At 29.5% G+C, this 12,921-nt stretch overlaps 1 protein-coding gene across 6 annotated transcripts in view; it reads right to left on the bottom strand.

Moving 5' to 3' along the window:
- Positions 1–12,921, bottom strand: part of LOC142321750 (protein spitz-like) — a 429,978-nt gene that overhangs the window by 22,222 nt on the left and 394,835 nt on the right. For all 6 annotated transcript variants that reach the window (XM_075360091.1, XM_075360092.1, XM_075360090.1 and 3 more), the window contains one exon: positions 407–578. In XM_075360091.1, coding sequence (XP_075216206.1) covers positions 407–578 — 172 coding nt within the window. The remainder of the gene's footprint in view (positions 1–406; positions 579–12,921) is intronic.

The following is a 12,921-nucleotide window of genomic DNA, read 5'->3' as shown; positions in this document are numbered from 1 at the left end:
ATAAAGCTAGGATAAAGGTTTAGAGCATATTTCGAATGTTTCAAACGAAAATTAATAAAAAACGTAATTACAATAGATCAGATAAAGATACATAAACGATTATACAAATTCGCAACATTAAAATTTCAAAAACTTTTAATGTTGATTTAAAATTTTAAGTAAAATTTCAAATCTATCGCACATCGTTTTCATTTAACATTCATACAAGTTAACAATTTTTTTTATACGTTTATATATATATATTTATTAATACCATTTTATTAATATTTATTATTCGTATTTTATCTTCAAACTTAATAGATTTTTAATTCCTTTTTTCTTTAAAATCGTACATGAAATCAACAAAACATAATATAACATTTAAAAAAAATTAAATTAAATTAAAAAAATACGTAATAATACTCACTCGCAATTGTAGAGCAGAGAATCGCCTATTCTTACAGTGAAACAAGTGGCGCCGTTGAGGCAATACCAGGCGGCGTAGGCTGGTGGACAGGTTAACGTATGGAATGTAATGTTCGGCCGCGGAGTGGGTGCCGGGGGCCGCGGTTTCGGCGTCGACCTGCTCGAACATGCCTCTGAAAATGTGAAAAGAATTAGTTATTTTAATAATATATTGTCATTATTATGAAGTTATACTTTGTAATTATAAAAAAAAATTAATTAATAAATAATTTTAATTGATTAACTCGTAAAAAAATATAGATTTTAGGCTTATCAATTGTTACCTGCAAACTTTTATCCAATGTTGTATTTTGCTAATCATCAGAATAAATAAAAGCTTACGTCAACATAATCATTCTTACACAACATACAAACTGATAACTACTCATATTTAACGAAAAAATTTAATACTACTAAACACTCGGAAAACAGTAAAAGACAGGAACTGAGATTTAAAATTGCTGAATTTGAAAGCGAAAGACAATTCGTACGGTTCATTCAATAATTCACCAGTCAATTTAAAGGAAATACTTTTTTGAGATAACTTTAGGGAAATAAAACTTATAATAATAATACCTACGTCATAAAAAGGCCTAAAAATAAAAAATTCAATTTTTTAAATTTTGACAACGAAGTAGACGTCAAATTAAAATCTGGATAGGCCTACAAAAACCGATGCCGCCCAATAGTAAGTCTACAGATAGTAGGTATAAAAGGGACTAAACTTCTCTAGACTAATACAATGCGGGAATTATTTTACCTTAAAGCTTTTCGTCTAATTTTTTTATAATTTCAGAATACTTTAAATAAAGAGAGAATACTTTAAATATAGTAATAATTAGCCTTATAATCCAGTATCAAATAATGATGAAAAAAAATTAAACCTTCGAATTATCAAGTGACCATGTTATTTTTCATTTAAAATCTTTTCTACTGATCTTAATATTTGGTGAAAGATAATTTTGAAAGAAGATATAAAAAACCACAATTATCAAAATTGGTACATTTGATGAACAAAAGTACGATTTTAACAATCATAAAAAAATTTTAAAACAATTAATGCACACTTGTCCATCGGTTAAATTCAACATTGTTGTCAAGGCGAATGAATAAACCTATCAGGCGAAGAATCTGACGATCGGTACATATTTTATTATATTCAGGACTTGAGAGTTAACGCAGCGCCTAAGAAAATTTTTAAGACAAACGAGTAAGTAAAGGTTTTAGTATCTGGCACCAAGTCGGTTCAGAATATCGATCAAATTTAATGACTATAATTTTCGATAATTTGATACAAAAAAAAGTTCAAATATAATAAATACATTTTTTGGTAAAAAACGTTTGAGTTTAATGTATCGTACAAAGATAATGAAGTGGGTGTGAGAAAATGAAAGAAACGACATAAGACAGTACATTCAAGTTCCGGACTAACGAATATAAAATGACATTTATTAATTATCTTTTACGTTCGCTATAAAAAAATGAGAGAAAAACATGAGGGAGATGAAAATAGAAATAGAAGAATGAAATGAGACAAAGCTATCTCTATATAAAGAAGGAACCGTCCTTGGCAATGCCAGACTGCTTTGCACGAAGAATATCGTCGATCAGGAGGGGGACTTAACCTAAACACCAGCTCAGCTCTCATCATCGCTGCAAATCAACAACAAATGATGACAAGTTCGTACTTTTCTCTTTATAAAATTGTTAGCTGAAATATAAAAACAAAATAAATTTAATAATATTATGATACGCTAAACGAACTCATCGATTTTACTTTTAACTTCAATTTTATTTTTCAAAATGCATCATGGTTTTTCAATAGGCCTTCCAGCTTAAAATTACTCTAATATTTCTAATAAACTTAATTCTAATTTTATCCCATTTAAAAGGATTCTATATATTATCGAAAAACTGTTCGCAAAGGAAGTCTGAAATTCCTTTCAAGACACCCAGTGTCACTTGGATGAATGAGACGAAGAGTTCTTCTATAATAGAGTTAATTCATAAAAATTCAACTTTTTTTTTTATAAATTTGTAAAATCAATATTCTTTCAAATACATTTACTTACATATATTTTGATAATTTAAAAAAAAACGAATTCTAAATATTTTTCCCTTTTTCAGTTCAAATGTAGAGTTATTTCTTTCAAAGATATTTCAATTAATTATTTTTTATTGTATTTGTTTTCATAATTTATTTTAAATTCAGTGAAACTTAAAAATATTAAATATTTTTTCAAAACTCTTTGATTTGAGACCCCGGTAAAATTTTAATTTTAATTTAATTTTACATAATATGGTTTTTTCATCGGAATTACGATGTTAACCATTAACCGCTTTAATTCTTTTTAAATCAACATACTCATATTACCCGGAAGTAAACTGTAGCAACCACAGTTTAGGTTTGATAACTAAATGTTAATAAAAATCAGCGAATCCATTTCGAAGTTACATTGGTATATAAACTTACTCTCCGATAATAAATAAATTTATAACCCTCCTAAATCAGGAGGAGAATAAAAACATTTTAACGGTCTAATTAATATTAATTTGATCTAATAATAATTATTACAAAATTAACTTTATTTAATTTTTGGCCTTTTTTTCAATAATATTAAATTTTTTCCCACATACTTTAAAGAATAGAACAGCAGACCTTTGTTAAATAAATTTTTCTCTACACTTTTTTTATAAATTTTTTAATAATAACCGGCTTTATACGCAAACTGGGTACTGAAAGAATGAATTTAAATCTGATATTTTTAACGGTAATTAAATAATATTATTTTACTAAATATACAGTATTTTTTAACACAGATGACTGAATCCACCTTTAAAACACGATTTATTAACTGTTAACGTAGCGACAATTTATTCTGTTAAACTTGTTTTACTATTTCCGACAGATGACACGCTGTTTACATATTATTATTAAGTGGATATTAGCCCTCACACGACCTGAGGTCGGATCAAGGAGTCTGGACCGGTGACCCGTGCCCTTACCTTTAAAGAACGGTAGAAGACGCCATATGGTGGGCTTATACGGTTTCGCTCGCGCCAGCCATCGCAAACCGTATGCCACCGCTATCCTACCGCACAATCATTTTTACAATAAAAAAAGCCCCAATAAAATTACATTAAAAACACTTCAAAAAAGGCTTCACCTGCGCCGACGCAGTCCGCAGGACCGATCGAAAAAAAAGGAAACGCTATTTTTTTCCGACCCTCTTATTGTCTACGTTCATATGTTTTACCCTTGTTTTATACAAATACCTTTCCGATATGATGGAAAATTAGCCGCCATTCATTAAAAGCAACAGAGCCTCTTTCATTGTCTGTAGACGTAACGAATTCTTATTTTACGTTTTCAGCCTGCTGCTGTTGATATTATTTGCGATACGGAACCGTAACGCGTTCAGACCGTCCTATATTAACTATTGTAATTAAATTTCGGCAACAGACCCGACACCTGCAACGTATAGTGTTTATCAAACCGATAGAAAAAAAATAATACAACAATGGGGTTATAATATTTTTTATACTTGATAGGAAAAGACTGAAAAGACTCTAAGTTATTTGTATCAATTTACTGAGTTTTCAAAACAATTGGAACAAATATCATTCCACCAACATTACGTCAATGTAATAACTTAATATAAATTTAAAAATAATTCAACGAAAAATCTTTTCCCGAAATATTACTAGAATATATATATAGTTTTGTTAAGTTCATCATATATTTCTTCAAGCGGATTATCTAAGAATAAATAAATAAATAAATTAAAATAAATATATTCAATTAATGTTGATTTACAAACGAATATATTAACCTTTAAGTGATTCTAGCTTTCAATTTTAAGGAACATAAAAAATGGTTCAATGGTGTCCTACACAAGACGCCGATACCTTTTATCACCTGTACTTCTTTTCAATACAATGTTCTCTAAGAACATTATCCATATTTTGGATTATGAACAAGGTAAATAGTTAAATTATAAAGCAAAGAAAAGAAGAAAAATGAAAAATCGTGTGAACAGTTAATTTTCTGTTAGATGCTAAGTTAGATAAGTTGCTCTGATCAACCAGCCTACTGGGGCCAAATATCCCCTTTATTAAAAAAAACCCAGACATTTAATCTAGGATATCAGTATTGTAATCATTATAAAGTTCAGGTTCAGAAAAAATAAACTTAGTAAAAATTACCCAAAATAATTATAATTATAATTGCAATAATAATTATTAATAATTGCAATATAATTATAATAATAATTATAATTGCAAATAGATGCAATTACTTGTTATAACAATTAATAAAAATACAAAAAATAAAGAATGGTAAGATTTTCCTTATTTTTTGTGTATCTACGAAAACCAAATAAAATTTCGACTCCGTGAGTAAAAAAAAAAAAACTAAATCGCAAAAAAAAAAAAAAAAACAAGAAAAATAGGAAAAAACTTTTCAATAGAAATGTTTTTTCGTTACTAAATAAAAACACTAATAAAACCAAAGCCTTACAGAATCAATGAATGAAAAATAAACGAAGGTCACATGAAGGTGGTCGTTTGAACATCGGATTAGATTACAGCGGCGTTTAAAGCGGCTTTATTTATTTATTTATACTAAGTGCATATAGTAAATGCGTGTACATAATAAAACAAGCATTCTGAGTACAGTACTACGCAACCAGCAAGTTGCATTGCGGTATTATTTCACCATTACTACAACTATTATTACTGCTAAGATACATTGTTACCAAGGTCGTCCAGGTTACTACCACGCCAGGATCATAATATTTAAAGCTAACCGCCTCCTGACTCACACTATGGCAGCGAATACAATTTTTTATAAAAAGTGTTTTTTTTTAAAACAAAATATCGTAATAAAAAGGCAAACATTTTAAGGTATATAAAATAAAACTATAAATTTAGGCCTACAATATAATTTATATATTTGTCAATTGATTGATGAAATTTTTGCTTTCTACGTTACTCTCATTATTATTTGCAAAGAGATTTTTTCAATAAAAATTCACTAATCTCTTTGTCTTCCTTTAAAGTTTCTATTCCATACAATTCCTTCTACAACCGAACTACTCAGGAAGCCTTTTACGATAAGCTACACGAATTTCCTCTCTATCATCAATATTTCATAAAATTATTTATTTTCTACTGCCGAGAAAAAGATACTGTAAATATAATGAACCGTTATAAAATAAAAAGGAACTGATTAATATTCAACATTACACTGCCTACCCAGTCTCAGTTAAGCGTATAAACACAAGCTATAAAAGTCACAAAGTTACTTTCATTTAGAGTCATGAAGTTCTCAAAAACTTCTAAACGTGGTAACTATCATCGGTGATCAGAATGTACGTCTCACTATCGGGGATTTCAGAATGTACGAGGATTTCATTAGCATGTCGAAGACAATAATAATATTCGGCACCAAGAAGATAATAACGGAAAATCACTTCGCTTCTTTCTTACCGATGTAAGCTTGGCATGGAATAATTGTTGCTCTTGAACACGGCTCCAGCAATTCGGATATTACTTCCATTTAAAAAATCTTTAACAGTGCCACATTTAAAGAGTTTTAATCCAAATAAATATTTAAAAAAATGTATTTCCATATATATATATGTGTGTGTGTGTGTGTGCCTGTGTGGGTGCATACGTTACTTCCTTTATTTATCAAAAAAATATTTAGTATTTAAACTTATCACTTTATTGTCTAATGAAATTTTCAAATCGATGGATGGAATATAAAAAAAAATGATTCAACATTTATACTAGCGATATTTTTGAGGTGAAATTTGACTTTTAACAAATTTTTTTCTAAAAAAAAAATTTCATTACCGTTATTTAAAATGATATTTATGGTATTATTTATTGATTAATATACATAAATGTACACGCATAAATAAACTATTTAACAAATTCAAATCCCTTCGGGATACAATTTTCCTGTAACAACTATCTTCTTTCCACTCTTTAAATGATCTAAAAAAAAAAATAATAAAAATCAAACCTTCTCATATACCTATCGCCATGCCAAATTTATGTATTTTAAGTTAAACATTTTCTATGACAGAAGGTCAAATAGAAAATAGTCTTTAATAACCAAGATTTTTAATACCTATTTAAGGTTTTTAATCATTTTCTTTTTTTATTTCAAAACGTAAGGATATAAGAAAATTTAGTAGCATTGTACACCCGAGAAGTCTCGGGTGTATACTATAACAGGTGAGAAAAAAAAAATTGAAAAATCTTTTTGACAGATACTTTTCGAGTTATTTACATTTTAGACCACAGTTTTGTGATTCTCAGATTAACAAAAAATAAACTAATATTTAAAAGTAAATAAAGAATATTTGTTTAACGACCAATAAAATTTTATTAATATGTTTTCATAGAAAAAAAAGAAAAATGCATAAGAAACTGAAACGGTGAAAGGAAATTTTATAAATGAGTGGAAAACATCACCATAACGTTGGAATACTTGTAAGATCAATTATTAAAGTTCTATTAATAGGAAACTCAGTCGGGTGCAATTGCATCATGCAATCATTAGAAATACATCGACAACTACAGGAATATGTGTGAAAGTATGCGTGCGCGCACGCGTTAATATTACTATTAATCATCATCATTATAATAATAATCAAGGTTAACAAAATAATTATTCTATTATAATCTCTACCTTATTTACACAATAATACCTTATTATTTACGGTTCGTTTAATAATAAAATTGTAATTAATATTATAATCAACATTAAAATAAAAAAATCCTTGTTTAAAAAATGTTTAAAAAAACGATTATAATTTCGTATTAATACTGCAAAAATTATTTTTTCTTAAAAAAACGTGAAAGATGTTTATTTACAAACTATACATACTGTAAATTGATAAAGTAGTTGTTAAAAAAAATAACCTTATTTAAAATTCTTTACAGATTATTCAAAAAATAAGTTATTACCCCTATTACAGTAAAATAATATAATAAATATACATGAAGATAAAATAATAATAAAAAATATTTTACAATTGAAATTATATTTTTTGTGTATACTGTGTTCACTATTGACTATTATTAGTTGTAATGATAAACTCCTAATGTTATATGAAATTTGATTTGTACAAAACAAATTCAAACATATTTTATCCTGTTTACATCTGAATCACAATAACGGAAAAATACATGTGAAAAAACAATATTTTCCATAAATTTACCCGAATAAAAATTATGGACATTTTTAATATAATTATCCCTAATTAATAACATAAAAAAAGTTAGTAAACGAATATCTTTTGTGTTATTATTAATAATAATAACAACAAAGTCCTAGAACAGATGCGAAGTCGGATGAGGTAGGTCTTAGTTTCTATCGAGCGGCAAGTGGCCATTTCCTCATGTACGATCCCAAGACCCGATATGACACGTTACCTTTTATTAGAGCGCGTGCTTCCTCGGTACAACAACCGGGTTCTTCCACTTGAATGTACATTAAAACAGCTGTAAGAGGTGCTCTCACTAACTGGCTGACGCATCATAGGTATCGTTCTTACATCGAATATACTCATCGCCTTCTCTAAAATATAAAACTGAAGTAGATAAGTACTTAACCGTTATTATTAATACTGTTATTAAACGTTTCGTTTTATTAAAACAACACTATAATACGTATGAGAAAAAAATGGCATCATAATACAAATATTTAAAACAAATTCACGGATTACATGAAAGCTATTATTTGTCATACGATTTCCGTTCATCAGTAGTAATAAATTTAAGCGTTTCGGAGTTAAACGTTTATTTATTTCAACAAGTAAGTTTTTAAAAATATTTTTCAAATATTAAAAAAAGTGTAGAGAACGAACGTTTCCTAATTACAAGTCCAAGATTGGAAATTGTTGCAAAGAAAAGAAAAATATATAACCTTTTTCATAATAAAGGAACGTTTTTTCTTAAAATTTACATTTAACCGATATTACTTAAAGGATTGAGATTTTTTTATTTGTGTTTTATACTGCTCACAATAGGATAAAATTTCAAAATCCTTTTTAAGTCTCAATTCGTGCATTTGGGTTTTTTCTTTTTTACTTTCTTGCACGAATTAAAGAAGTACTGTGATCGGGAAAGTTTTCAGTTTTCAGGTTTTAATGGAATTATCCATTTTGACCATAGTTGAATCCATTTTGATTAGTTTCGGCGTGACGCCTGTATGTACATAATTTAAAAACGATTAGCCGTAGGATGTTGAAATTTTGGATTTATGACTGTTGTAACATCTAGTTGTGCACCTCCGCTTTTGATTGCAATCGACTGAACCAAAAGTGTCCAAAAAAGCCCAAAAACTAAAAAAAATGGATTTTGACTTTTTCTTAACCTAAGTAATAAGCCCTTATTGAGAGCTTTTCAACGATATATCAGAAGTGGTAGTTACTTTTATTGGTTCCAAAGTTATAGCCAAATGAAATATTTGGATCTTACAAGGACAGATCGGTTCGAATGTGACTTCATCTCCTTTTTTTTAAATTTAAATATATATATTTATTAATAACCACTAACCTGCAATTGTAAAAAACGTTTTATAATAAATAATAATTCAATAATTATTAAAAAAAAAAAATATGAAAAACATGAGAAGTTATTAACGAAATAAAATTTTATGTACTTTTCATTTTAAAAAGATGTGTATATGTAACTTAATAAGCGTACAAAAGGAAGTCATGAGATATCCACATGAGATTTTTTTGATGATTAATTCACCAAATAAGGTTGGCGCATGCAGAAGGGAATACGAGGTAAAAATTATGTAAGGTATGAAAAATGCCACGCTTGACCGGGATTCAAATCCGGGGTCTGCCGAAAGTAGGAAAGTCTTGATTTTTTTTAAAACATCGATATCATAGGCATTCAAATTCCAGGAAATCCTGCAGCATCATATAACAGCTGTAATTGTAGTTACTGATCGGTAATGTTAAGCGTTCGTTTTTAAATTTATAAAAAGAATTATTTTTTCTTAAAGTCGTTAATAATGTTTAATATTTATTTGTTATAACAAAATGTAGCTCTTTTATAAAACAGAGCAATTTCGAATTGATTTTAAAATTATTTTCCAGTGAACTTTAGACTTATTTCTATTACTGTTATTATCATTACCATCATTACTCCTCTAACTAAACGATTAATATAAAAAATTAAGTTTTTAAGTATCTTGCACGCTAAATGTTAACACGAATTTTACTATACAACTTATTTTTTTTTTAAATCTTGTATTCAAGTCCTTTTATTTAGCACTCGACTATTGTCTCGAGTAATTTTTAAAATCATAATAAATTCAATATCATTCGGTTACTTACACGAATCGTTTAACACCTACCTCGTAAAAAACGGTGGAACTATAATGTAGTTACATTACCGTAAAATTATATATACTGTACATATATATATATATATACTATACATATTCGAATTTTTAAGTCAAATTTATTTATTTTATTAATAAATTAACGTCCTAATTTATTCGAAATCAGTAAAAGTAGAACAATTAATCGGAACTGTACGATATCTAATAACCGGTATCGATTACGGGTTATTCCAGTAGTTATCGATAGAATTAATGGCGGTGGTATAATACAGTACCGGCAGCGTAATAACAGCATAACTAAAACGATGATTGATAGCGGGGGCCAACGCAGTAAATTTGTAATCGGTAACAACTAATAATACTACAATACGGTATAGTATATACCATAATACACTGGATGGCTCCGCTGTGTTTCTCGCCGCTCAAGGTTGATAACTGACTGATTAAATAGTTTTTTGTCTCTTTTGCCGCGACGTGGCGGTTCCCGTGCGAACGAATCTTAGGCGGACCGAGCGAGCCATTAGTCATCTGACAGGCGACATCTGGTTTCGTGACACATAATCACAAAGCGAGCCGCCTTCATCCATCAACAATTCCTGATTAATATTAACAACTGCGGTACCTATAACAATGGTTACGCTCAAGTTAATCACCCTTAATTACACTTCTCACACCTTCGGCCGGTCCCTTTCTGAATCGAGTTATGGACATCACGATATTATTAAATTACAACTTACCGCCGATCTCGATCGCTTCTTCATTAGGATTCACAAGACGGCGAGTACTAGATCGATTTGTTAGCTCTATTTTGAAAGCGATAGGACGGACGGCTGATTACAATTTCAAATTAATTATTATCGGTTACCTGCATAGAAATGTTATTAATGCGTAAATTTAGCGAACGATGAGGTGTTCGTTAGGCGATAGTGGACTATAAAGATGATGTCTGACGACAGGAAAAATAATTGCCGCAATAAATCTAAAAGCCGCTTAAGTAAATAGTTTTCTTTACGATAAGAAATGTATAATAAAATACTTCTGAACGATATTAACAGAAAAGTACAGAAGAGATCGACTTTACTCTACACAAAAATAAACAATATTCAGTAAATGAAAACGAGTGACGACAATTAGAAAAGAAGACGTCTCTCAGAAAATGTATTTCTTCGACCTACACCGTCTGTTCTTCGTGCACAACTGATTAACAACGTGTTTAGACTATTACCTGTCAAAAAGAATTAAGGGGACCGTACGTCTCGTGAGAACAAACAAGATACCGCAACGGCACAAACTAGCAGGCGAGGCCGAAGATCGGGTCCGTATAGGAGATGAGGGCAGGGGAAGGTTAGCCGATCGAGATCTTGTACGCACTTGCGCGTGCCTGTGTGCGTGTGGACCCACCACAGCCGAGCGGCGGCACGGCGACCTACTCCTTCATCAAATCTCTAGTACGCCCTTCCTCACTCCATCGCGCTCTTCCTCCCTCTCTTTGTACCCGAAGACCACCGGTCCGCTCGCCACAGCCTTTCACCTTCTATAAGGCGCAAGCTGCTGGTTTCTTAACAGAGGTCCACGTAGCATGTGACATCCGGCTAAATTCAGATAATCAAATTTATTTTGGGGCTGTATTCAATCTGTTTTCATTAAAAAAAAAAAAAAATGATTTGAGCTTAAAAATCGTTTTTTGTGAATGTCCAAATATAAGCCGAATTAGAGTAATGTTGTAAGCGTAATTAAATATTTTTAGTTTTAAGATTTAAATTCAAACGAATAAATAAGTCTTGAACAATAACTGAACTAATAAGAAAACTAATCACTCTGAGAACGATTCAAAAAAATTTAATTTTTAGTTTTATACAAGATTTTATCGGTTATTTAACCGAAAAATTGCCAGCTTATTACATATTAAAAAAAACTTATCCGTATCTTTAATGAAACCACCGACAAATCAAAATTTAAGTTCCAAGGGGATTAGTTCCAAACGGAAATATAACGTACGTTCTAATCTCTTTACCGAAGAAACAAAATCAGGATACAACCGCAGGTAATCATTTATTAAAACAGTTTTGCTTATTGTTTATTGTAATTTACAATATTAAACTAAATTAAATATTATTTGAGTAGATTTTATTTAAAAGATAGAATTAGTCTTAAATAAAAGAAAAGTCAACAAACAAAAGAAAGTGCTTGTAATTGACCTACTAATACTGAACAGTATGCAGATATCTAACCTAAGCCGCCATGTTATATCACTACAGACTGTTGCCGTACATTTTTTAACACTGCTTACAAAATTAAGGAAAAATTAAAGATGTGTTAATATGTGAGAATCAAATAAATTTGTCACGTTATGAATAAAAAGATGAATTATGTTAGTGAATGACCAGATATAAGCCGAATTAGAGTAAAGTTGAAGTTAAAGTTATAAGTGTAATTTAATATTCTTATCAAATTCTCACAAAGATAAGCTTAATACAATCCTGATCCGTCGTGCGATTAACATGAAGTGATAACCACATTTTTTACATTTTATTGCGTGGAAAAATTATTAAAAGGAACCTCTTTAAATGGATTACTCTTATTTATAATCTGCCTCGATCAATCCTATTGATATTAGGACGACAAAATTACATAAGATTACATCTTATAATAATTTTCAACTTAATATATTAACGCAATTTTATTCCCTATGATGTCGTAGTATTTAAAAAAATATATATATACTGACATACATTAATAGAAAAATGCGGATAGGTTTTAAAACTGTAGAAACGTTAGAATGCTACCTACGGTTATAAAAGATCTCAGAATTAAGTTTTTAAAGATGCCCACAGTCGTCTTCCATGCGCACGGTTAGTACGTTTGAAAAGTCATCCGTATAACCGGGCACAAAGGAAATAATTTATAAAATAATATTATTTTTTTAGCTTATGATTTTTTATCAAACGATTTAGGAAAAATCTAAGTTAGCATCGAGTACGTATTTAGTCGTACGGTTTTTATCTTTTACTGTTAGAGGTTCTATATTTAGCCTACTACGCATCAGCTATTTGGAATGTTTTTTTATGTTGCGAATTCTCGATAAGCGTCACGGTCTTTTT

Source organism: Lycorma delicatula, chromosome 3, assembly GCF_047948215.1.
Source record: "Lycorma delicatula isolate Av1 chromosome 3, ASM4794821v1, whole genome shotgun sequence".
Taxonomy (NCBI): domain Eukaryota; kingdom Metazoa; phylum Arthropoda; class Insecta; order Hemiptera; family Fulgoridae; genus Lycorma; species Lycorma delicatula.
This window is presented reverse-complemented; position numbering and strand designations above follow the sequence as displayed.